At 50.3% G+C, this 24,519-nt stretch overlaps 1 protein-coding gene across 8 annotated transcripts in view; it reads left to right on the top strand.

Annotated features, from left to right (window-relative positions):
- The window catches only part of RNF216 (ring finger protein 216), a 65,404-nt gene that overhangs the window by 1,781 nt on the left and 39,104 nt on the right, over positions 1-24,519 (top strand). For 2 of the 8 annotated variants that reach the window (XM_021412268.1, XM_021412262.1), the window contains exons 2-13: positions 7,870-7,998; positions 9,094-9,227; positions 10,189-11,043; positions 12,395-12,471; positions 16,004-16,106; positions 16,760-16,924; positions 17,988-18,102; positions 18,388-18,527; positions 19,214-19,264; positions 20,296-20,433; positions 21,470-21,618; positions 22,055-22,133. In XM_021412268.1, coding sequence (XP_021267943.1) covers positions 7,932-7,998; positions 9,094-9,227; positions 10,189-11,043; positions 12,395-12,471; positions 16,004-16,106; positions 16,760-16,924; positions 17,988-18,102; positions 18,388-18,527; positions 19,214-19,264; positions 20,296-20,433; positions 21,470-21,618; positions 22,055-22,133 — 2,073 coding nt within the window. In that variant the 5' untranslated portion in view covers positions 7,870-7,931. The other 6 variants (XM_021412265.1, XM_021412263.1, XM_021412269.1 and 3 more) reach the window with 6 other exon arrangements.

Genomic DNA, 24,519 nt, shown 5'->3' with positions numbered 1-24,519 from the left:
CAGGCTGTGCTGACGACAAGGTATGTTTTGGTTTACAACAAGGTGCTGGCAGCCTGTCCCAGCTTCGGAAGCTGCGCCAGAACTCCAGATTCCGTGGCAGGCTGATGCTTTGTCTGCTGGGAATGCAGTGGGTGTTGCTGCCGGCAGCATGGAACCAGCACTGCCTCTGACAGCTCGGCTCATAGCGGCGTGCCTTGTGCTTTGAAATTGGACACGAATTGCTAAAAAGTCCTGTGGCAAAAATAGGTGGAGCGCAGCTCCAGCGCAGCTGGGGAGAGGCAGGAAGTGTGACTCGGGGGCTAATTAGCAACGCCTGAGCAGCACAGGCCCCAGTGAGAGGGAAGCAGAGCCCTCTGGGTGTTGCCAGTCGCTGCTAGAAGAGGCTCCCGTTGATTCATTCATTTGCAGTGGGTGCCTTTGGGTTTGTTTTTTGGAAGTCACAGTGAGCGGTTTACTGGAGTGGTGTGGGCAGAGCAGCTCAGCTGTGGTGTCAGTGCTTGCTGGGGCCACATTCTTTGTGGGACAGTCAGAGCTACACCGCTAATTCTTTGTGTCAGGAGCTTGCTTTCTGCATGTGGATTCGGTCTGGGGATATTTTATGTCCATATTTTTGCATCGTTGAATTCAGGCATGGGCCCCTGTTCGTAAAGCACAGGCTCTGTTAGCCTCAGAAGTCTGAATGCACACTGGAGCTCTGTGCACAACATGCCTCGGTGGATGGGAGGACTTGTTTTGAGCTGCCCCAGGTGATTTCAACTGCTCTTAGCAGGATCTCTCCCCACTGAGGTGGCTGCACAGCCAGCAGCAAGAAGCGTGCAGCCAGTGTGGGACACCAGCAGCCTTCCAGCAGCAGCCCGGGAGATATGTTCATCGCTGTTCTGCTGTGGCAGTTCCTGCACTGGCATGTCTCTGGTGGGAAGCGGGTGGGTTCATTGTAAGCAGGTTGCTGGGATAGAGGCCCTGGCTCCGGGAGGGGCGGGCAGGCAGAAGAGGGGCACTTGGTGACCTGGGGGCTGGAGTGGGCTCTGCTCTCCGAAGCACTGAGATGGAGATAGCAGCTGTGTCTCACTGCCAGAGGTCACCATGCTCTCACTGCCTTCATGTCGCTTGTACAGAACCTCAAGTTTGGTTTGGAAATAGCTCAAGAGTGATGTCGATTCCTCAGGGTCGGTGCTGAAGAGCTCGTGGCGATTTAAGATTTGTAATGATCCTCAGGAAAGCTGAATTGCTGAGGAGTAGGAAGCGCTGCTGCTGTTGAGTGACACCGTTCTCCCAATTAGCGGCGCTGCTCTGGTTCCCTGCCTGTGTCACAGGGGCACTGTCAGCACCTGATGGAGCTGGGATGAACACAAAAAAGCTGAAATAAATCCAGGGGTGCGTGTTGGTGTCAGCCTGACCCGAACCACTCGGGACAGCGTTGTGTGCACCCTGCTCCCTCTGCAGGGCGGCCAGGCACTGTTTGTGTCATTCAGTGATGTTTGGATGAGAGCTGCAGAGCATCACACGGTAACTGCCCATACCATGAGGAGATCAGAATTTGTATCAGCTGGGGTCTTTGTGGGATCCTTACAAGGTGTGGAAAACGGCCTCGAGTAATATCCCATCAGCAGAAGGAGCAGCTCGCCCACAGGCCAGCAGCAAGCATGGTGCGTTGTTGCTGGCTCATCGTGTTACAGGGACAGCAGAGGGGAGCAGGACGGGCGGTGCTGTTGGCAGCTGCCTGCAGGACTCCTCTCTCTGCTGGGAGATGACAGCAGCGCTGTGATGAGGAGGCAGGAAAGGAGTGTTTCTCCCTTGCAGGAAGGCAGCAGCATTCATCCCTCCCTGCTGCTGGGGTGTCCAGCTACAGATGAACAAGACTGGCAAGATCTCCTTGCAGCAACTTGGCTGGCAAACGCAGTTTGTGTCCTCCCTCTATGCTGTTCAACTGGAATCCTATTGTAGTGGGTATTCATTGTGTATAAATGGGGACATACCTTGGGTTCAGCCTTGGCTGGCAGCTCTCTGTTCTTATGTTTGCTTAGCAGCCTGAGGTTGCTGCTACGGACCCTCCATCCCAGGCTGTTAAATAACCCGTTTGATGTTGGACTGTTGAACACCCAGCAGCAGAAGTGGCGTTGCGCTGTGGGAAGGCTTTACCAGCGTGGGACACCTGGACCAAGAGTGAGGGCCGGGCACATGGAGCTGCACGCAGCCCCATCCCCATGCTGGTGTAACCTCAGCCCGCGCCATCTCCTGGCTGTGGTTCTCCTTGTCTCGTGTGTGTCACATGGTTTCCCCTGGGGGAAGCTGCTGCAGTTTGGGGTGGAGGTCGGTGTGCTAGGAGGTGACGAGCTGTGCCCTGGGAACGTGGCTGTTGTCAGCACTGAAACCCTCCCTATGGGGAGCCAGGCTTCTGGCTGCCCCCAAGCAGGTGCTCAGAAAAGGGCCCACCTGTAATGAACAGGGTGTGAGCCGTGAGGCCATTCCTTATGGAAGCCCCTGGTTCTGGGACGTGTGACACCTGCAGAAGGGTGGTTGGAGGCCAGCTTCTAAGTCGATACCTGGAAAGCGCCGTGCAGGCTGAGACAGAAACCTCCGCTCCGTTCCGCTGAGGTGGGCTGCTGCTGGGAGCAGTGCGGGGTCTCTCCTCTGTGCCACCTCAAGGACACGTCTCGGCTTCCTCCGTCAGCAGCTTTGTGCACTGAGGGTGGTGCGCTGCAGACCTCGGCATCCCTGGAAGCAGAACTTTGTGCAGTAGGTTCAAGTCACGTTTTAAAATAAAAATAACTTTAAAAATCCCCTTTTCCTTTCCACGCTTGCCGCTGGTGCGTTATGGTTTTGCCGGATCCCAGCTTCCCACGTGCAGCTTAGGCCTTTGTTCCAGAGCACTCTGCTGGGTGGCAGCTTCACGTCGATGGAGCCTGTGGTGGCTTTGAAGCCCTCTGGCTCTTCCCGCAGCTCAGAGTGCCTCGGTGCATTGCAGCCCCCTGGTCTGGGCCACTCTCTCCCTCGTTACTCATCGAGCAGCTCTGAGCCCCATTGCTCTGCTTGCAATACAAGGCTGGGCTGGGAACCTGAAGGCACGTGTCCCAGCGGCCGAATGACTGCTTCAGGAGTTGCACTCCGCTTTCTTTGTTCTCTTATAGCTTTTAGAGGTGACATTCGGGTTTCCTTAAAAAAAAGAAAAGAAAAAAGGAAAGCACTGCTGAGGATCTGGAGAGGAAATGCTGCGTCCTTTCTCCCAGAGCGCTCTGTGAGGCGTAAGTAACAGAGAAGCGCTCTCATGTACCCCAGGGCACGGAGGTCATGAATTTTGTTCTTTTTCTGTGTGTCCCCCCGGGCTGATCGGGAGCAGGAAGCAGTGCCATCGCCACCGGCTGGGGCACACACAGGTGTGTGTCACCGGGAAGTGACAAAGCCGCAGTTCACATGGTTCCGTGTGCTCTGTCCCCACCCTTAGACCGCAAAATCAGAACAATGCGTTTCCTTAAAGCGATGGCTTGGGATGGGCCGTGAGCGGGTGGTGGAGCCTGAGGGGTTGGCTCTGTGCGCGTGCTGCCATCGCCAAGTGTTCTTGGAGGTGGCAGGCACACGCCGTCACAGCTCAGAAAATAAATGTACCTGCTGGAAAGCCATCTCACCTTCCCAAGGAAAGCTCTCAGAGAAAGCTACTGCCGTTGCAGGTGGATGAAATAAAACCGGACAGATTCCTTTCTTCTTGTACTTTGTGTTAGCAGACGAACAGGTGCCGGTGGAGCACTTCCCAGGGTCGTGGCTGAGGGATCCTCGCACCTGAATGGCATGAGCCCATGAGCAAGGCTGGGAGAGCCCTGTGCTGGACAGGAGCCTGGTGTCCTGAGCTGGGGAAGCGGTGGTGATGTGACCTGCTCTATTGCTGTATTCCTTCTGCAAGGTGTACGCAGTGTCAGTGGTTTCCTTGCACACAGCAAACAGAGCCCGTCGGCATTTCTTGCCAGCCTTGTGAGCAGGGGATCTCTTGTTTTCGGTTGGGATGAGGCTCCTTGACACGATAAGCACTGCTAAGCTCTCCCTGCTTCTGCTGGGCAGCTGTTACAAGGAGCTGCTCCCAGCAGATTGAACCCTTTGAAACGTTTCACTGAAAGCTTAGCAGTAGGTCAGGCTGAGCTTATTCTGTGTTGCTGTATTTTTTTCTTAAGGGCTGAGTTTTAGCTTTTCGGTTTGCTGCTTGTCACAAGCCATGCATTATTTAAGCAGCTTCTCTTTGTTTTAGCAGCTTGAGGTGAGCCAGAACCTCACCTTGCTCGCAGGTGACCGGGAGCCACGGTGCTGCCTGCGGGCAGAAGGCAGGAATTGATGCTCTTCTGTCAGCGTAGGTGAGCAGCAGTGGTGCTGCTGCATGGGGGAGAGGCTAAAACACACTGTGACTTGACGCTGCTGACATCTCTTTCAAGTTGCTCTTTTTGTTTTTTTTCCCCTCGTTTGGTTGTGGTTTCAATTCCAGCCTCCCCTGCAGTGCTTCCTGCAAGTCCTGCTGCCTTGAGCTGGAACCAGAAAAGAGCACTTTGTGTCTGCTCCCATCTCGGGTATGTGGGAGTTCAGGATTTCAAATGCTGTAAGTAGGGAAAAATAGATTACGCTGTGCTGGGGAGGGGAGGTCCCCCTTGACTGCCGCTTTAGATCGCAGCACCATCTGAGGATGCTTTTTACAGCACAGACAGAAGGTGGAGGGAGCCTGCTCGGGTTCTGCTCCAATTCCTGCAAGCCGGAAACTTCTGCCTGTGCTGGGAGTTGAAATAGAAGCACCGTGCTGCTGCTTGCTATTTTTAGGCTAGGCTAAAAATATGAAACATGGTGGTTGCGGGGATTTTGAGTGGGATTGGAGACTCATGTGTAAGCAGTCAGCCTGCACCTGCCACTTGCTTTTACCTCCCAGCAGCAGAACTGCCCGCTTGGGGTGGCTGGGAGCGGTGGCTTTGGAGAGGGCACGTGTGTGTGTGTGTGTGTGTGTGCAGCTTGCTTGGGAAGTGTGCATGCCTTCAGCTGTCAGGTCTTCCTTTTAAAGTGGTTCTTGTATCCCGCCCTTGTATTGCGAAGCTGATAGTTGTGCTGGAGCTCAGTTACAGGTAGCCTTATCCTCTATAAACAGGCATGAAAGTCACGGAGGTGATGTGGGATAGCTTCTTTCTGTCTGCCTTGCTTGCCTTCGTTGTGTTGTTTATGTAGGGCAGCCCCCTGGGGTGGCTTTGATCTTGTTACCTCACTTTCTTTGTGGCCTGGTGCCATACAAGTGAAAAACTTGTGATAGTGCCACTGGACGGAACCAGCCGTGGCAGTGAGTGCTGTTCCGTGGGTCTTTGGGTGACATGCAGGGGACAGACAGCCTGTGACCCTAAGCTGCTTTACAGACAGAGTGTTTCCTGCACCTCTTCCTTGATGCTCAAGGAGCAAGTTGCTCTCTGAATGAACCAGAGCTGCTGACGGAGAACGGTGTCTTAGTGCCAAGTGGGAAGGGCGGTGGGCTAGCTCAGCACCTCCCAGCCCTTTGCTCCCTCCCCCCTCACTGGGATGGGGGAGAGAATTTGGGGGGGAAAAAAGGGAAAGCCTATGGGTTGAGATAAGACAATTTAATGGAGCAGAAAAGGAAAGAAAAACAACGATGGAATGTACAGAACAAATGGTGCAGAACGGGGTTGCCCCCCGCCCCTGCTGAGTGGTGCCCGGCCGGTTCCCAGGCTGCGCTCCTCAGCTCAGTGTGAGCGCCGTGCAGCAGGAGCCAAAACATGGGTGTTATCAGCTCTGTGCTCAGCCTCAGCCCACAACACAGCACTGCTACCCGCTGCTGGGAAGGAAGATAACCGTCCCAGCTGGAGCCAGGACAGCGCGGAGCAGTCACGGTGCTGGCTGACCCACGCGTACTGAACTCTGATGTGCTGCGTGCCCCGCAGGAGAAGAGTATGTGAGCCACTGAGCTCTGCGTAGAGCAGATCTGAGCAGACACCTGTCTAGTCTCTGTCTGCTCTGTTAGATGCTGCAGGGCTGATTTGTGGCTCTTCCCTCCCCAGCCAGTCTCGGAGCACCCCTTGCTGTATGATGGCTCGAGCGGTGGCTGTTGCCTGCGCAGTGCGTTGCTCCCAGTGCGGTGGGGCTGAGGTGGGCGCTGCGCGGGGTGCTGTGCAGGACCAGCCTGCAGGAGGGGTGGGTAATGATGCACCCACCTGGCTCCAGGGGCCTGGGTGCTATTCCTGGCACTGCCTCTCACCTACTTGCTGCCCTTGGCCACGCTGCTCCTTTCAGTGCTTCTGTTTCTCCATCTTGTAAGTGGTGAGAACAGCATTGATCTTGTTTTTCTAAAGCACTTGGAGGGCTGAGGATGGGAAAGTGGCTAGGCAAGGTGACAGCTATTCACAAGTACCAGGCAAATGGAACTGGAATAATGTGGATGTGACCTTTTAAAAGGACAGCGCTTTCAGCGGGCGTGCTTACTGATAGCACACAGGAGGGAAGCAGTGCTTCCATGCTGCTCTGACCACTGAAGCACCACTCAGAGCAAGGCTTATTTCTCCTTGCAGCTAAGGCAGAAGCTGAGGAACCTTGTGGAAACAACCCCAAAGTCTTGGTTCTCCAGGAGATGCGTGTTCCTGTTTTTTTTTCAGGACAGGAGTATGTTTGAGTCCATAGCACGCATCTGAACAGATTTTGTCATGCTGTGCCAGCTGCAAATCCTGCTCCCTGCAGAGGAGGTTAAGTAGAATGGCTGAGGAGGGATTTACACTGCTCTCGTGTACCAGCAAACAGGATTTTGGAGAGGACCCACCATTTTCTCCTAATGCATGCAGCAGTAAATATTTAATAATGCAGATACCGCAATGCTCTAACAGTGAGATTAATACTTCTCAATACAAATGCCTCCTTTCTTGTTCCACTGACCAAATATTGCTCAAAGTTCAGTCTGTGTTTAGCTGCTGTGTGACAACCGGAGCTGGGAGCTGTGGGCTGTCAGAACACAAATTGAAACGTGCTGTCCAGGCTGCAGCAAGCCCTCCCATCCTGGAGCCCCCGGCTCCACGCAGTGCCTGGCTGCGAGCAGGTGGGTGGCAGAGCTCAGTCCCAAAAGCTCTATGTCCTGGGTAGGAGCCTGATGTCTTTTGTGTCTCTCTGGTTTGAGAGTGGGTGGTGTGCCCTGGAATCTCTAGCAAACTGTAATAGAGGAGGGGATGTGTCATAAAGCAGGCAGGGCTGTTCTTTGGAGCAGCAGGTGATGGCACCGTGGTGTTTTCTGTAAGTGCTGCTTGTTCCTGGGCCTGCTCCCGGTGCAGGCACGTGGCATGCTCACACACTGCCCTCGGGGTGCAGCTTCTTTCCGAGGGTCAGTGCCTGGATGGCGTGAGATGAGCGTCCCTGATTGTTCTGCAGCCCCAGCTCGGCCTGTACGCAAGGCACTGAGGGTTTGGGGCGGTTGTCTCTGTTCCAGCAGCACCTCACTTTGCAGTCAGCTTCTCAGCAGCCAAGCTTTCAGATCTGCTGGGGCCCTGGTGCCCACATTTCCTGGGTTCATGCTGTGGAGTGGCCCAGCCCGTTCCCTGCAGTGGGTGCTGGCTGTGAAGGCTGCTGGCTGCAGAGGCCGGGGCGCACAGCTCTGCTCTGCAGCTTTTGCTCCTCTTACCAGCAGATGGTGGCAGAAACACTGCTCTGAGTTTTTGACTTCTTGGAAACAGGAAAACAATTCTGATCACAACCGCAGAGGGTCTGAGTGCTGGCTGGGCAGAGGTGCATTGCCCTCCTGCAGCTGCAGGGCTCAGAGCACCTCCGTGCTCTCCGGTTGTGCTCTGCAGCCGCGCTCTGCTGAAAGACAGAATTGAAACCGAAACGTGCTTGACTCTCCTCTGTTTTTCTTTTGTCTTCCAGTTCCTCGCAGTAGCCTGAGTGCCATGCCCGGGCCTTGATGCTTCTGGAAACAGCTACTGAAAATGGCAGAGAGAGCTGAGAATGAAGAAGCAATTCACCTAAGCAGCTTCCATAGTCACAGAGGGAAAGGTGAGCATTGATCTGTGCGTGTTTTCCAAAGTCACATTTGTACAGCCCAGCTTATAAGCAGTAGGAGTAATAGATGTTAAATGTGCAGGAGTGGTGTTAATAGAAAACTGCTAGTGGTCTGTCTCGTCGTGTCACACGCTGCTGTTCTATTTAATGTTCTATAGATAGCTGCAAAGCCTCTCATTTTATGCTGACATGCAAAATGTTTGGCTCTTGCCTCTCTGGTGTTGTACTGCCTTAAGGCAGAGTGCTAACTCCTTGGCTGTGCAGAGGAGTTTCAGCAGATCCCAGGGGCTCGTGGTGTTCTGCCCTTTAACAACCTGATAGGAAAGAGGCGAGCTTTCAGATCCCACTGGGGCTGTGTGCACTGACGCCCATTCCTTTGAGTGCCATTCAAAACGGCCCTTTCTCTGTACGTCTGTAAGGTGAGGTGGTTCACACTGATTTGCTGCAGAGTTACGAAAGTGTAAACCAAAACGTGTCAAGTCATAGGGAAAGCATGGGTGTGTGCTGCTCATGCAGTGCAGAAACGCTCTGCTTCTGGCTGGTGCTCCCCTCCCTAGCTCCAGCAGCTTTGCTCAGTACCATCTTTATTACACTTTTGACAAAGCTTGAGGACTGTCATCTAATAGCAGGATATCATCTGCACTCTCAGTCAGGGGCCCTATCTCAGGCTCTCATAAGGTGCTACTGCAAAGTCACTCTTACAGAAGATGCCAAATTGTTCACGGAACCTTATCTGTCCTCCAGAATGTACTGCACATTAATAAAAGAAAATGTGCGGTGTCTGAGATACTGAAAGCTCAGGGTATCTCTCTGAACATTACTCAGTATATGAATTACTGGGAACAATTTTTGCAGCAGCTTGACTCATGCTAATGCTTAGGATGGAAGAATCTCTGCACGGAAGCGTTTCAGGCGTACGCTGTTGTGGTCTCTTGACCTGTAGTTTGTGCAAGGCTTTGTTCTGAGGATCATAGGAGCGGCTGTGACCTCAAAGTGCTTCTTCCCCGTTGCTGCAATGCAAATGTGAGGATTGCTTTTCCAGATGTTTGGGTAATTTGCAGACAGCTAACATGACTTACCTTGCTACAGACCGAATAAACCGCAGGGATGAAGGTCTTATCACGATATCAGATTCCTCGGACGAAGAATTGCCTTTGCAGGAAACGCCAGCAGAGCAGCAGCACGAGGAGGATGATGATGAAGATGTGGTCATCTTGGCAGAGGTAATTTTTCATCTTTGTACGTGTTGCTGCTTTATTCATAGCCTTTATAACCAACTCATGTACAGATAGCCAGTGCGTTCCTGTGAGAGTCCTGCCTAGCTAAAGTGGTTTCCTTAGGGTGTCTGAAATGAGTGACATAAGAGCATTTTGCTGGGTTTGAGTCTTTAATCATACTTTGGGCACAGGAGAGGAGAACTAGATTGTTAACTGCATAGTATTGGAAGTTATACTTCACTTTTTGGGAGCTGGAGCCTTCTTAATCCAGAAGGGTGGGCAGAGAAGTGAACTTGTTCCTTAGAATGCAGGTGTTTGAAACCTGCCTTGCTTAACCTTGTACCCTTCAGCTATGCAGTTTAGAATGCATTCCGCTTTTCTGTTAAAGTAACCAGAGGCATGGAGGAAGTGGGTTGCAAAGGCACTTTTCTGCTTCTTACTTGAAAACAGTGGCAAAGAATCTTCAAACAAATCTTCAGACTCTACTTGTATTCAGCAATCTTAGCTTGCCAGAGGCAGGAGCAAGGCCAGAGATGAACATTTTGAGCTTTAGTTCCTGCTGCCTGTATAAATGATTTGCTGAGGTGCAAACACACCATCAGTTAGCTTCTACTTCTCAGACCGTCTGGGAATGAAGTGGGGATTGGGGTGAGCTCTGGGAATTATTCCAGTGTTGAAAGTCCTGTGTATCCCCAGTTCTGCTGAACGTTCTCTTATAGCTAGTGCACTCTTAGCACCTGGGGACAGACTGTAGAGTTCAGTGAAACAAAGATGTCTGGGTGGCAGTTTTACGCTTTATTACGGTTTTATTTATTATTATTTTATTTATTATTATTTATTACATTGCTAAACTGGCTTTTCATCTGTTTCCCATCAGAAATCTGGTGAGATGCGAAAGATCATTTGGAACAAGGGTTCTGATGAGTAGAAAAGAACTTCTACTTATTCTCCTCTGTCTTCTTTTTAGACCTCCAAGCATCAGCAGCTTGTGCGTCCCAACGTCATCAGACCTGCTGCTCAGTGGCAGGGTGCAAACACTGTGGGAGAAGGAGCATCTAAAAATGCTGTAGGGCCCTTGGAGAGCATGTGTGTGCAGGATGAGGTCTCAGCTCTGCCGTGCCAGAAAGACCACACGGCACAGAGTGGTGCTGGACCAAGCAAAGAAGAGAGCGTGAACTTTGCCTTGCAGCAGCTTGGACCGCCTGAGCTGAACGGCCCCAGGTCTGAACTTACGAGTGACCCTGAGCCTGGCCCGAGTTTGTTTCCAGCAGTAAAAACGAGTCCACAGCTTGTTAACAGGGAAATCATTAGTCTGGGGAAAGCAGACTTTCCGCCACAGCGGGGGGATAAGGAGGAAGCCCAGGGCTGGCAAGGAGAGGACTTGAAGCCGGAGCTCTCGCAGAACGTTGGAGGAACAGCTGCTGCAACCAGCACGGAGCAGGAGATCCAGGACAGCAGCCCGCAGGGTCTGCCCTCCTTCCAGCCGCTGGAGGAGGAGCCGCGCGCCGTGCTGAGTGGCTGCGCTCCGCAGCAGGGGCAGCCTGAGGCAGGCTCGGGGTCTCTGAGGGCATACAGAGAGGAGGCTCCGGGGCCGGCCTTCCCCAGACCCGAGCCGCAGCAGGATGGCATCCCGGGTCCCGCTTCGCCACAGCCGGCGCATCCACCCGAAGAGACAAGGGGACAGCAGGCAACAGACAACGAGCAGCCAGGCCCGGCCTTCCCAGCGCAGGGCTCGCATGAACTCGGTTCTAGCAGCGTGCCAGAACAAGGGGCTGCTGGGCAGGAGGACCAGGACTTCACTGCCCTGCTCATCAGAGAGACGGTAAGTATTCCTGGGCTTGCATTTGGCGTGCCTGTTGTTTTCAGGCGGTTTTGTCAAGGCATGCAGTGCTGCATATGCTCAAAGCACAACTCCTGTTTACTTCAGCTGCAAATCCTCATTTTGGCTGAGAGTCAGCTATGCACAACGTGAGCATGCAGTGAGCAGTCTTGGAAAAACTTTGGTTTAAAGAGATTAACCCCGTTACTGTGGCAGAAGTGATGAAAGGATGCGAATCCCAATGGCATTGCTCACTTTGGGGTGGGTTGATGGCCAGGAAAATGTGGCAGAACTGAATGGAGTGCTGGGGTGCAGAGAGGCAGAATAACATGGGTCAGTTCTCCATACCTGTGGTTGGTTTGTTAGCTTGGGTAACATGGTGAACATCACAACAAGAGCAGGGAGCAATGTTTGGTGATGCTCTACATCTGGTGGTTTCCCCTCTCCTCTGACATTCAGTCCTCCCACTTCCTGCTATGGAGGAGGGCTCTCTCTTGATACCTTATGGATTTTTTTAAAAATATTTTTTATTACTTCTTTTACAAATCTGTTGCATCTTACTGTATTTTAATTCCTTCCTCCCCCCACAAAGTCGTTCTTCCCTATCCCATATCTGATTTAATTTGGGAAACCAAGATTGAGAAAACATTGTTATTCTCCAAGTAGCACGCCATCAACGTTCACTTTCAGAGTAAGACCTTGGTGAGTGCTGACCTGCTCTAAGAGGTGGATGAGCACGTACTGTTATGCTGTTCAGGTTGCTCGACAACCCTGCCCAGTTCAGTCTTGCAAAGTATCCTATGGTGCAACCAATTGCAGTACCCGTGTGGAAACCCAATGAGAGAGCACTAAAGGGCTCTTGGCTACGTGGCTAATGCGGAGAGCTGTCATAGAAATGCCAGTAAAGGTTTGTTGTCTGCTCTCGTCAACAGTATGTGGATTGTTTCTTTTCCCTCTTGCTCTGGAATGTTGTATTTCAGCACACAACCTCAAAGCCCTTTCTCTTCCATCTGGGGTTGTATATTAGCTTTGCTTGTGTTGTAGGTTGTACCTATGTGCCTCTCCTCTTTGCACCCTGAGTCACTCCTAAGGCCACATGCTCATGGCCACTCGCACCGCTACCCACACTCCTGAAGAAGAGCTGTTAGTTATCGTGTGGAGCAAGGAGAGCCAGCAGCTTGCAGTACCCAGGCTGTATGGATATAAGCAGTCTCTTGGATCCCATTTTAGCCCTCGTTTTGGGAGCATGCTAGATAACTAGCCATGCATTTATTTCTGTCTTTGGTGCTGTTGCAAGTTTTGTACTACGCAGCTTCTCTAATACCAGTATAACCCTTAGCTTTTCCTACTGTAGGAAGCGAGATTTCCAGATGTGAGGAAGGAATATATTGAAGAACTAATCAGCATCAAGGACTGCTATGACTTAAATGTGTAAGTATGGATCAAAGAGCTGGAGTATACCATAAAACAGGTTGGCTGCAGTCGCACTTCCATTTCCTTCCTGCTCATAATGCTGCTGAGTGTATCCAGGCTGGCAATCAGCACTTTGCTGGTAGTGCCAATGAGCATGGATTTTTTTTTTTTGTGCACATTTAATAGAACTTTTCTTAAAGCTTTTATGATTCTGACATTGTGCTGTCGCTTCTCTGCTTTGATGATAATTTGCAAACTCTGTCAACTAGTTATTTGGTGATTTAAAGCTACTATATGTCGTCATCTCCTGCTACCAGACTTGTCAGGGATAGGGGTTGGCTTCTGTAAAACATAGCTCAGAGGTGACTTGGTGAATTTTGAATTGTAGAAATCCATTTCCTGCTTCAATTCCCACCTCGTCCTGCCTTTTTCCAGACAGAACTGGCACCGGTCTGGACTTCTTCATTGGATGCCATGGTGTTGGTTTTCAGCCCCTTGGATAGCAGCGGTACTGTTTGAGTTCCTCTCAAGCCACCTTTCACAGATAAGCACATTTGAGGGCTAGTAGGATCTATTCTAGATGTCTGCTGATGTTTTGGTCAAATTGAGCAGACATGTGGGCCAAGGAAGGAAGTAAAAGCAATGGGAAACCACCCTGGGGACTGCAGCTTAGCTGGCTGTACCAGCAACTCGAGGTTTCCTTGTTAGGAATCAGATCTAGAGGTATCTCTGACAGCCACGCTAGAATCAAAAGACTAAAACAAGTCCTCTACCTCGTTGATAAGCTGCATCATCTCCCCACCCCGGTGAGTAAAGCTTGTGCAGCTGAAGAGTGAAAGATTGTGTGTGTTGGCAGCAGGAAGCGCGGGGGGAGGGCGGTGTGGGGTTAAGTGACGTCTGACGTTGGGTGGCCCCTCTCTTCTCTCTGCAGCTGTCACTGAAATGCATTGGATGTAGTTATTACATGACACAGAAGTGAAGAATAGGTGTTGGTTGCCAGAGGATTCACTCTATCTTGTATGGATCTGATGCCTGTACAGTTATCTAGGGCAATAATTAAGCAGTATTCAAGTATGTGAGGCTTACTGGATATAAATGAGTGGCAAGGAACTAAGCCCAATAAACGGAATCATCCTTAGATTTCTCATCCCTTTGCCTGTGTTGTGAAATCCTGCCTTCAGACAAACGCTGCCTGGTTGAGAATTCATCAGGTTGCAACTCTTCTCCTTTTCTGGAAGTGCTTTCCTTGCAGCAGTGGCACGGTGAGCACGGGAGGAGGTCTCAGGTGCCCGTGCTGTGCACCTGCACCCAGGAGCAGGCGGCTGTGCTGGGAATGCAGGAGGCACGTGGTGCTCGTCCCTGGGGGCAGCCAGGCCATTGCAGTTGAGTGTGTGGCTGCAGGACCCTCTCAGGGGTTGTGTGCAAAACCCGTTATTGTATCCTGTGGGGGATTTAGTGAAGCCTGGTGGAATTAAATCCCGGCGTCGGCTTCTGTAGGTCTTAATGCGTTCCTTCCCTTTTTGCTCCCGAAATCTCTTCTCTCCTATTGTGTGCCACAGAACCAGGGAGATGAAAAGGTGCTTACAGGCTTCCCCGCGGGCTGCCTACAGTGTGTGCTCAGTGGTGCGTGGCAGACTTACTGGATGATAAAGATTTCTTCCCCATATTTTTATTCCTTTAACCAAACCATCTTTTGAATTGTCACTGCGTCTTTTGTATCGGAACAAATGGGTCGCGGCACCGGGCAGCCTCGCTGGCAGGGGCTCTTTGATCTCCACGGCGTGTCAAGCCGAATCAGGCTCGAGGTGTAGGATAACGAGGGATGGCTGGGTTTGGCCAGGGAGGAGGCTTTGAGCTGGCTCTGTATCCTGGGGTGCAGATATTACGGAGCCGTGCCACAAGTGTGCGTGCGCCTGGACCCACTGAACTCATTGTTGGATGCCGAGGGTTAACGTCTTGGAAAATCCCGAGCACCAAAAGGCAACGAGCAGGAGAGCTCCCGTGCACTGTCCTGCAGCTGAGGGCCTCGTGTTTGAGCTCCTTGGGGTTTGTTTCGTTGGATTAGAACGGTGGTCTTGTACAAAAGCAGGGAGATGGAAGCTATTAAGCGCTCGGTGCCAGGATATTTTGTTGTTTTCTGATATGATGGTCTGAAAACTTGCAGCTGATGTGAAAGATGCAAGAGCTGCTCCTAGCAGGGTGTCATCTGCTCAGCTTCTGTGTGCGGGAGCGCTCAGCTTGACCAGAAGCTCCTGGCTCAGGATGTCAATACCTGATGAAACAAAAAGCAATGCCTCTGCTTTGAACGTGAACGCGGGGCTAAAGAAATCACGCCTTGACAGCGGGTTAATGCTGCGCGCCGGGTCAGATTTCTTAATTAGGGACTGATTTCTGACATCAGGAATGTAAATCAGCAGCAATTACGTCTCTGCTGCAACCTTCTTATTCAAAAAGGTTTCACGGATGTTAATTGCTCCTCATACCTCTTTTAGAAGGATGTTCTTCTGCAGCAGGGGAAACTGAGGACCAGCGTGAGTTCCTCGGCCCAGCCAGCAGGGCAGGTTAGGGGGGCTGGGAACAAGCGGGGAGGCCCCTGGGCCTCTGCAGCGGGTGTGGGTCTCAGCAGTGGGGTGTTCTGAAACCACTTGCTGGAGGGTTTCCAGAGCTGAAGTGCTCAGTTCAGCTAAATTCACCCGACAAAGGTTGCAATTGTTTGCCCTAGGACCTCAGGCACGCAGCAGTTTGTCTGGGGTGTCATTTGCCAACTATTTTTAGAGATCATTTTCTAAATGCCGCTCCCACTAGACCAGTTTCCAGTGTGACTTGGACAGTGCCGCTGTGAGTTCAGGCTTCCTGACAATGAGACCTGTGTTCTCAGTACGTATCTGATGTAAACAGTTTTAAACACGTTTCTGCCTTTGCCCTTATGGGAAAGTAGTTAAAGGCCGGAGGCTTTAATTAAAATTTGATTCAGCAATCTTCTGCCCAGGAAGGCCTCAGCTTATCACGGTTGTTACAGGGATTTGTATGCTTGTTTTTCCATAGGTAGATTTGTGTGGCACGGTAGATGCGCGCTGCCTCGGTTCATGCTGCTAGGCTGCCATTGTTCCTTCCTGTGTCGCCCTCACAATGTTGGTGTCCTCGTGGCAGAACACAGCACACGTGGACTTGTAGTGGTGCAGGATGTAGTCACGTAGCCCGAGGAGGTGGCACTCGCACGTGGCTGTGGGTGGGGAGCGAGCCGGGTCGCTCCCCCTGCGTGGAGCTTTATGTGGGTGAGCAGCTCGCCCGTACGAGCTTCCCGCAGGCACATGGAATGGTTGAGAGACATCTATTTGCTTGCCCTTCTGCAGTCATACGAGTGATAATTCTTTGCTTAGTTCTCAGTCGTTTCTTTTCCATCTGTTCCAGCCTGAGACGTCTCCTGGTTCTTGTAGGGCAGGCTGTGGCTTGCCTGCCCAGCCTCTGCGTTAGAGGATGCTGACAATTGCACCAGTGGGGAATGAGCCTGAGCTCCCCAAACCTGAACTAACTGTATTTTTCTTTCCAGACTTTGTAACTTCCTTCTGGAAAATCCGGATTACCCAAAGAAGGAAGGCAGAATGGTTTTAAATCCCAGCAGCAGCCTGCTTGCCAGCCAAGATGAGACAAAGGCAAGTGAGAATACCCCCATCTACAGCACACCTCCAGCCTGTCCACCCTGAAGTGATCTCGGGGTGTGTGGTTCTGTGTGCGCTTGTAGAGCTCCTGGTTGAGCTGTGCTTTGATAGGAGGCCTCTAGGTGCAATTAAGATGGTGTTAAATAGCAGTGGTTAGTTGCTTGCAAGATGACTTCGAGACTCTTCTATTTTGCTGTCGCACAGCTGCATCTTGTCTGCCTTGTGCCTTCAGCAGGCCCCTCGGGCTTGCCTGCCTGTCAGCCACCCGCTGGCTGAAGCACTCGATTTGACATCCAGTGTAAGAATTCTTGGTCATTCTGTCACATGAAGTACCTTGGCCTGAGGTCTGTTTTGTGCGACCTTGAGGCATTGCTTTTCAGCCTCTTAAGTGCAAGTCTCCCTGTAGTTACTTGGTGCATGCCTGGCTTTAAGCTACTTGTCCTTGGGTCCTGCCAGGAGCAGAGCATACACCTTCACACCATGCTGTCCTCCCAGCTGCTGCTTGAGTGCGCTCAGAACAGGGTACTGTGCTTTTGGGGGGTCCTGCAGGAGGCCCCTAACGCTGCAAGAGTGGTTTGAGATGTTCGTGTGTGTACGTGTAGCAAGTCTTTTTGTATCCCACCTCATCTTTTGCATTTCCTTCTTAGGTGCCTAAAGTGGACTACTTTGACTTCTCCAAGCTTGCCCCCCTCGATCAGCGGTGCTTTATTCAGGCAGCTGACCTTCTCATGGCAGACTTCAAGATGCTGAGCAGCCAGGACATTAAGTGGGCGCTGCATGAACTCAAGGGACACTATGCAATCACACGAAAGGTTCTGGGGTTCAAGTCTGTTTTCTTTCCCAGGGTTACCCGCGCTGTCTATGGGGAGCAGTGGGATGTCTTTAGCCTTGCTGTACCACCTGCTTCTCTGGATGTATGGTTACGTGGGGTTTCTCTGTGGGTTTTTGTTTTAATAACCCTCCTTTCCTTTCAAGAAGTCTTTGTCTGTTTGGTAGCCGCTTCCAAAGTTCATCAGCCAGATAGAATGTTGCAGGAAGCTTTTACTTTTCTGTAACAGAATAATTGATGAAGCAGTAGCTAGTTTATGATAAGTGATGCATTAAACTGAGAAGTACTCCTGTACTTTGCGGAAGTGGGGAGTAATTGCCAATAAAACCAAGACATTTAGCCAAGTCTTAAAACATTTAACTCAACTGCTGTTACTCGTTTGTAAGTGACAGCATGTAATTGAGGAGAAGGCCAAGTCTCACTGCCCCGTTTCTTACAATTAGAACTTATGAAATGAATCATAGATTCTTCGTAAAACTTTTCACAGTAATGGAACTGAGAAGAAATTTGTTCTTGAGTATCAACAAGCTAAATGTGAATGTGGTTTCAAGCTTGCGACTGGATGTGCTCTGATGTGCTTCTCTTGCTTGAGCTTTTCTCTCTGTTCTTCCAGTACTTGACTAAAGCAAAAACCACTGTTCCTCTGCATTTGATTGAGCACTGAATACTTGAATTGAACAAAACCAGGTTCTAGCTGTAGACCTTCAGAAAAGGAGTTCAATTTAAAGAAAAAAAGCATCAGCTCTGCATCAGTGTGGACAGCAGCTGTGTTAGCGTTAATAGCTGAGGCAGTGCAAGGTACCCTTCAGCTCTGCCTTGTTTTTGTGGAATGATTGCTTTATGAGCACGTAAAGCAACAGGGTGGACAAAGGGAAGAGGTCTACGTGCCTCCGTGGGGTGCCTGGCTTTCCTGTTTTAGATCAGTCCTATGCACTTGTTTGTGCAGCGCTTTGATTTGAGCTATGTGCTTCTGCTTTCTTCCAGAGAACAGAAGGGACTTAAGTCTGCGTGTTGGTTTTGTTGTTGTTGGTTGTTTTTTTTTTTAGGCCTTTTCAGATGCCATCAAAAAATGGCAGGAGCTGTCTCCGGAAACCAGTGGGAAACGGAAAAGGAGAAAAGAAATGAATCAGTATTCATACATAGATTTCAAATTCGAGCAAGGTAAATAACAAGCAGCGTGTATTGTGCTCTCTGCATGATTACTGTAAGCAGAACTGGCTTACGCTAGAAAGCACTGTCCTTGAGAAGGGGTATGTTCCCAAAACAGCAATGTTTCTGTCACTGTCTGGTATCTATTTTGGAGATACTCTTCATTAGTACATCTGCTTGGTACTGTGGTGTCTGAGGTTTTGAAGTTGTGCAGCTGGAGGTGTGCAGAGGAGGAAGGATTTGAGCTTTGTTCTTGCTGCTCTGTCCTGCCTCATGGTGTCTGTAACTCTGCTTTAGGCGATGTGAAGATTGAGAAGCGGATGTTCTTCCTGGAGAATAAGAGGCGGCACTGGAGGTCCTACGACAAGCTCTCACTTCTCCCACCAGTGCTGCTGGAGCAGGAATTCTACGAGCAAAAAGTTAAAGAGATGGCAGAGGTGAGCGGTACGAGCTGCTTGGTTTGATGGCGCGAACGACTTCAGCTACTGCAGAGCTCTTGGCCCTGCACCTGGAAATCTGCCTCTTACCGAAACTCTGAACAGGGCTTTGAGTAACTCACTACGTCAACCTCTCTGCTGCCAGGCCCAAGGCAGCCTGCTCATTCACTGCCTTGCAGAGCTTGACACTCCAGGCTCCAGAACCACTTGTCCCTTGCTGAGGTCTGTGTCTTTCAAAGCAGAACCCTGCAACACCTGCTGCCGTGTTGTCTTTCCTACCGTAGAGAATTCACCCTTCTGCACACAGTCCTTTCTGAAGTAGCTTCTTAAAGATCAGCACCTCTGAAGCAGATGGTCAGTGCCTCCTGTTAAAAACAATGATAATGCTCCTTGGGGCTTTCTCTGGAGAGGCCCATCGAGTTGAGCTCTGCCCATAGGAACATGAAGGAGCAGCCCCTCTTAGCGCAGAATTTGGTTCTTTGTTCTTGCTGCCTTTGCCTTCTCCCCATCTGTTTTAGCTGAATCAGAAATAGCTTAATGGATTGGAGGGGTGGGCTGGGTGATGTTGCAAGCAGACAGCGTGCCTTTTGTGGTGGGCTGTAAATCTCAAGGTAATGTAAAAGAGTGGAGAGGCTGGGAAACTGCTGTATCCATTCTGTAAATAAAGATGCACATCTCTTTTACAGCATGCAGACTTTCTCCTTGCTCTGCAGATGAATGAGGAGCAGTATCAGAAGGTCAGTGTATATAATATGATCTCTTGAGTTCAGCTTATGCGTAGGTGCCGTTTTGCACTTACCGCTTCAGAATTTCCTGGCTTCTGGAAGGGAGCTTTCCTGATGGGCTGCATTTGCACTGTGCTGCTTCTGCTGAGCTGGCAGAACCTGCATAGTATGTGTTGGCTGGCTTTTGGACAAGGTAGATGAGCTGAGTCCAGCAAGACAGTATTGATGCACATAATGATCTGCAGTAATTCACTCAGCTACCACTTGTATCTTTACTGGCCAGAACAAACACTGCAATAGAATAGTACCCAGCTTGCTCTTGCTACCACTGTTATGGCTGTTTGAGACTTCGAAACAGATCTGCTGTTGTTCTTGGAGCTCTGCCAGCAGAAAGGCCTTTCTCCTTTGCAGAAAGGGCTCTTCAAAAACCTGAAAATCAGGCTTCTTTTCAATGGAGAAAAGTTAAAGATAGGTTCAGCTGCTGTGGATTGCCTTTTCTTTCTCAATTCCTGCTTCTCTTCAAACTTCAGAGAAGATGCTGGAGGTTTGGAAAAGTGGGCATACGTTCATAACTGCAGTGAAGAGGCCAAGGTGGGGTTCTGCAGACAGCTGGGAGCTGTTCCTTTATAGGGCAACAGATTTGAAGCTTGCTTTTCCCATGTGAGTGGTGTGTACTCTGTTGCTCCTCTGCAATCGCAGCTTCCCCAACTCAAGATGCTTCTATGCCTGTGAGCTAAGAATTACTCAAACACCATGTGTTCTCTGGCTTTTTGGAATCTGCCAGACCGGACATGTAGGTATTAAGTTACTTCAAACTGAGTTTCTGGATTTGCTTAGTGGATTCTGACCACTGAGCAGGATATCTGATGGAATGGTGCATAACTATGGCTCCCTTTTATAATTAATGTTGTCATTCTTTATAGCTTGCAGTTGTATGTACCCACATCACGGGGTGTTTATTTGCAGCAGTGTGTTGGTATGTTGCTATAGCTCTTGATTTCTGTTTATTTCTTGCTGTTGCTAATACCTCTGTTTTGTTGCAGGACGGTCAGATGATAGAGTGCCGCTGTTGTTATGGGGAGTTTGCGTTTGAAGAGCTAACTCAGTGTGCAGATGGTCACTTGTTCTGCAAGGAGTGCCTAATTAAATACGCTCAGGAGGCAGTCTTTGGCTCTGGGAAGGTAAGAATTTCCCAGCTGGACAAGGGGAAAATGGGTAAATTGCTGTTGGGTGATCACATTGCTGTTTGCATAGTTTTGTAGCTTAAACCAGATGTAGCCACGCTTCCTGGGAAGTATTTGATCAGAATTGAGATGGATTGGATTGAAATGCCAATCCAATGAGTCAGTCTCACCATTAACAAGTTTCCAGTGGAATTTGGGTTGTAAGATTTTAGTTTGTTGACCTCCATCTTGCGTGCTTCATGCTGAACAAATTGAAATGGATCATTACGAGAACTTTCTACAATAACTTGTACTCATCTGGTTCTGATTCACTACTTAATAAATCAGTGGTATCTGCCCAGGGTGGTGTCATCTCTGACTTGGCCAGTCCCTTTCTAGCTCAAAATGTTAGACCTTCATCACTTCCCTGTGATCCCAACTTCATTTTGGGGTTGTTTCCTCAATGGTGCTACCAACTCCAGTGTCATTTATGAATCCTGCTGTCCCTGGGACACAGTTACCAGAGCTGGTCCAGATGGTAAGGGAGCAGTTCACAGTGTCCTGATGCCTGGCTGAGCTGCAGATGAATTATTACCTGCTCCGAGGTACGCATGCTCATTTGTGTTGGGTATGATAATCAGACCGTAGGGTACTTTGGTACTCAGGGATCTATATTATATGTGAATGTAGCTGTATTTTCTGTGACCGTATTGCCAAGAATGTAACGTGCTGATCACGAGCAGAGTACTAGATCCCAGTGGAGGTCATGCAGAAATAACGGGCTGCTTTGAGGTCGTGGTGGATTTGGTGCTTGTGGGCTGTGATCCAACCTGTCAGCAAGCATCTTCATGTCCAGTACATGTTTTAAGTCCTGATCTGCTTTGATGAACCAGCCATGTTCTTACCACAGTAAGCTTGCTTTCTGGCAGTCTCTTGGTGATTTAAGCTCTGTTATCTCTAAGCAAGGCTCCGCTCTGGTTGACTTGGAATATTCCAAGCACTAACTAGTTTGTCACTAGCATCATACTGAGACCGAGCTCTCTTCCACCCACAGTCAGAGCTCAGCTGCATGGAAGGCAGTTGCACGTGTTCGTTCCCCACCAGCGAGCTGGAGAAGGTGCTTCCAGAAACCATCCTGTGTAAATACTACGAGCGGAAGGCTGAGGAGGAGGTGGCTGCTGCCTGTGCAGATGAGCTTGTCAGGTCAGTGCCCAGTGCAAGGTGCAAACTGCTCTAACCATTGTAAAAATGGTTCCCCAAATCCCTGAACACGTGTCAGCTGTGGGACAGAGCTGCATTGCTATTTCAGGCTTCTGCCTGCCAGGGCTGGTTTTTTTTTTAACTCAGGTTGGCCTGCCTTTGACTAAGAGCAGATTAAAACTCAATAGAGCTGTCTCCCTTAAGACTTGCTTGCAAGCTCTTTGCTGATCCTCTATATTATATGATCTAAAGCCGCGCTGAGTATATGATATTTTGATTGCAAACAGGGAAGTGATCGAAGAAATATGAGGAAAAGAACAGTAATCAGCACATCCTTGTGGCAGGCATTTGCTTGGCAGCACTATTAAGCACCACATAGCTTTCTGACTAAATCCACTGCTGGCACCGTGCATTAATAGCCTCCTATTTTGGGCTGCAGGTGTCCCTTCTGTAACTTCCCAGCTCTTCTGGACAGCGACGTGAAGAGGTTCAGCTGCCCTAATCCCCGCTGCAGAAAGGTAAGCGGGTGACATTTGCCATTGGGTCTCTTCAGGAGTGTCAGGCACAGAGCTGAGCACAGCTCGCACTTCACAGCCCCAGGTGAAGTGAGGATCTCACGTGGCCGCATGGGGCAGCGGTCGAGGTATTTGCTGGATCCTGCTGATGTTCCGTGAAACCGTGTGTCTGGACAGATATATTCAGGGTAAAACTGTTGATACAGGCAACAGAATCCCTTTCATGTGGCAGGCTTGAAAGATGTTGGCTATAAAAGCTTCTACAAAGCCTTAGGTTGCTGTCTTGCATAGACAGAAATGTTTTAAGTGAACAGGGAGCCAGGTGTTCAAAAGGCATAAAAGCAAACTGTAATCCTTTGTCTAATGTAGCTTCTGGTGAGTGAGCTGCACCAGCCCTATACGCTATCCTTAACATCTTACCTTTTTCTTTTATGCTACTGTTTGAGTACAGGTTTGGTTGGAAGGGACAAAAACTGGTCTGAATGAGTCCATTCAAAGAGCAGAAAATCATGCTCTTCCCAAAGCTTGCTAATAGCCATAACAGGAGAGAGAGAGCCGAGAGAGCTGCCTGCTCCGCAGCAGAGAGTTGCTGAGTGCTTTGGACTCACTCTTGTAGCTGCTGGAGCGTTGGGCTCCCATAAGCAGTACCACTGTTTGCCTGTGCTGGGAAAGCAAGAGGAAGTCCAGTTCTGTTGTCTGTAGAGACTGAAGTTGCCAGCAGTGAACTTTGCGTTCTGGGGAGGAAGAAAGCTCCTTTATGGTCCACAAATCCACTTCAGGTCTCTGATACCCGGGTTCGTTTTGCTAGGGCCCACCCCCAGTGTTGGCTAAGAAATGTTCTGCTTGCCTGCACTGCGCGGTGAGGGGCTGTGCATGTCACTAGGTGGCACTGTCGATTCGCGTTCAAATCCACTTTTGTCTTTGAAATCTGTTTTTGCAAAACCCAAGCTGTTTTCAAAATGTGTGTGTCAGCACCGCAGGGCGAAATCCAGGCTCGAGAAACACAAACGTTCCAATGTGCAAAAAAAAAAAAAAATTGAAGGTTTTTTTTTCCTAAAATGTGTAGCGTGGCACAGTAACTGTGATAAGAGGTCGGTGCTGAAATGTTCCTTTCCTTCTGGTTTGCTGTTTCATTTCCTTCCTATGCTGGGAAGGATGCTGCTTGCCCATTCCCCTCCCCCTGCCCTGGGGTTGCAGCATTCCAGTGGGCTGGAGTCCTGGTTTCCTGGACAGCTTGTGTTGATTCATTAGCTGAAAATCTGCTGAGTAGCTTAGAGCTCTTCTTAGAAGTCTGAACGACTTTAGGATTTGAAGGCGAGGGTGAAGAACTGGGACAGCAGGATGTGGTGTTGTCTCATAGCAGCAACTTTGGTGATTCTTCTCATTCCCTGCTATCTTGTCTCTTTCCACAACGAGGAATTTAAGCTAATGTTCTTGCTTGCAGGAAACCGTTGCCTTTAGGGAGGAAAGGGCTAGATTATCCCTTTCCTCTATGGGAACTCTGCAGAGGTTGGAGAGGATGCATTGGCTTTACTAGCAGTGCCTCTGGCAGACTCTGGGGTGGTGATGACTGATCCTGGAAGGAGTCCCTCTCTGGCTGGAAGGTTTGCCTTTGCACAGCTGAACCTAAAGCGAGGGGAGGTACAGAAAGCAAAAGGTCAGAAGGTGCCTCTGGAAACCTCAAGGCTCTTATGGGGTGGGGAGAGGGGGACCAGGTGATGGTCCTCTTGTGTTTCTGTGCTCTGTCACCTGGATCCTTTGTCTTGCTTGGAGAGTGTGTGTTCATGATCTGGCTTTCCTTTAAATCTTGCATAGTGGTTGATCCTTATTCGAGCCAGATACGGATGCACTAAGTGATGGAAACCAGCTGGAAGCCCTCCTTCTGGCTGAATGCACGTTGGGCTCAGCAGAGGAAGAGCTGTATGCATAGCCAGGTTGCTCCCCGTGCATCTCACCCACATCTCCTGTAGTTCGACCCACTGGCGCCTTGCAGGGACCGGAACACGGCTGCTAGAACCTCAGCCATGGGCAGAGCTGCTGGTTGCTGCCTGTGGCTGAGTGAGTGCCCGCGGAGCATGCAGATGAGCCTGTGCCATCTGCTGGGGCCATGGAGGCTCCAGCTGTGCCACGGGAAGTTTGGCTCTTTCTGAGATGGCCGGGGCTTGAATCTTAATATCGCCGACTGCGGGCTGGAGGAGAAGCTTAATTAGTCAAGGAGAACTGTTGCCCCAGCTACCCCACGAGTGCATCCCACTGTGTGTTAGCAGTCCGAGCTGGGGTGGGAGGCAGGCAGCTGTCACTCTGCAGGCTGACACGAGGGCCTGGTGGAGCTTTGAGGTTTTGCTCGGCACCCCGCCGTTCCCAGAAGGGCTGTGTGCACGGAGCAGGT

This window comes from Numida meleagris, chromosome 13 (genome assembly GCF_002078875.1).
Source record: "Numida meleagris isolate 19003 breed g44 Domestic line chromosome 13, NumMel1.0, whole genome shotgun sequence".
Classification (NCBI taxonomy): domain Eukaryota; kingdom Metazoa; phylum Chordata; class Aves; order Galliformes; family Numididae; genus Numida; species Numida meleagris.
The sequence above is the reverse complement of the archived record's forward strand: the minus strand, read 5'-3'. Positions and strand labels throughout refer to the sequence as shown.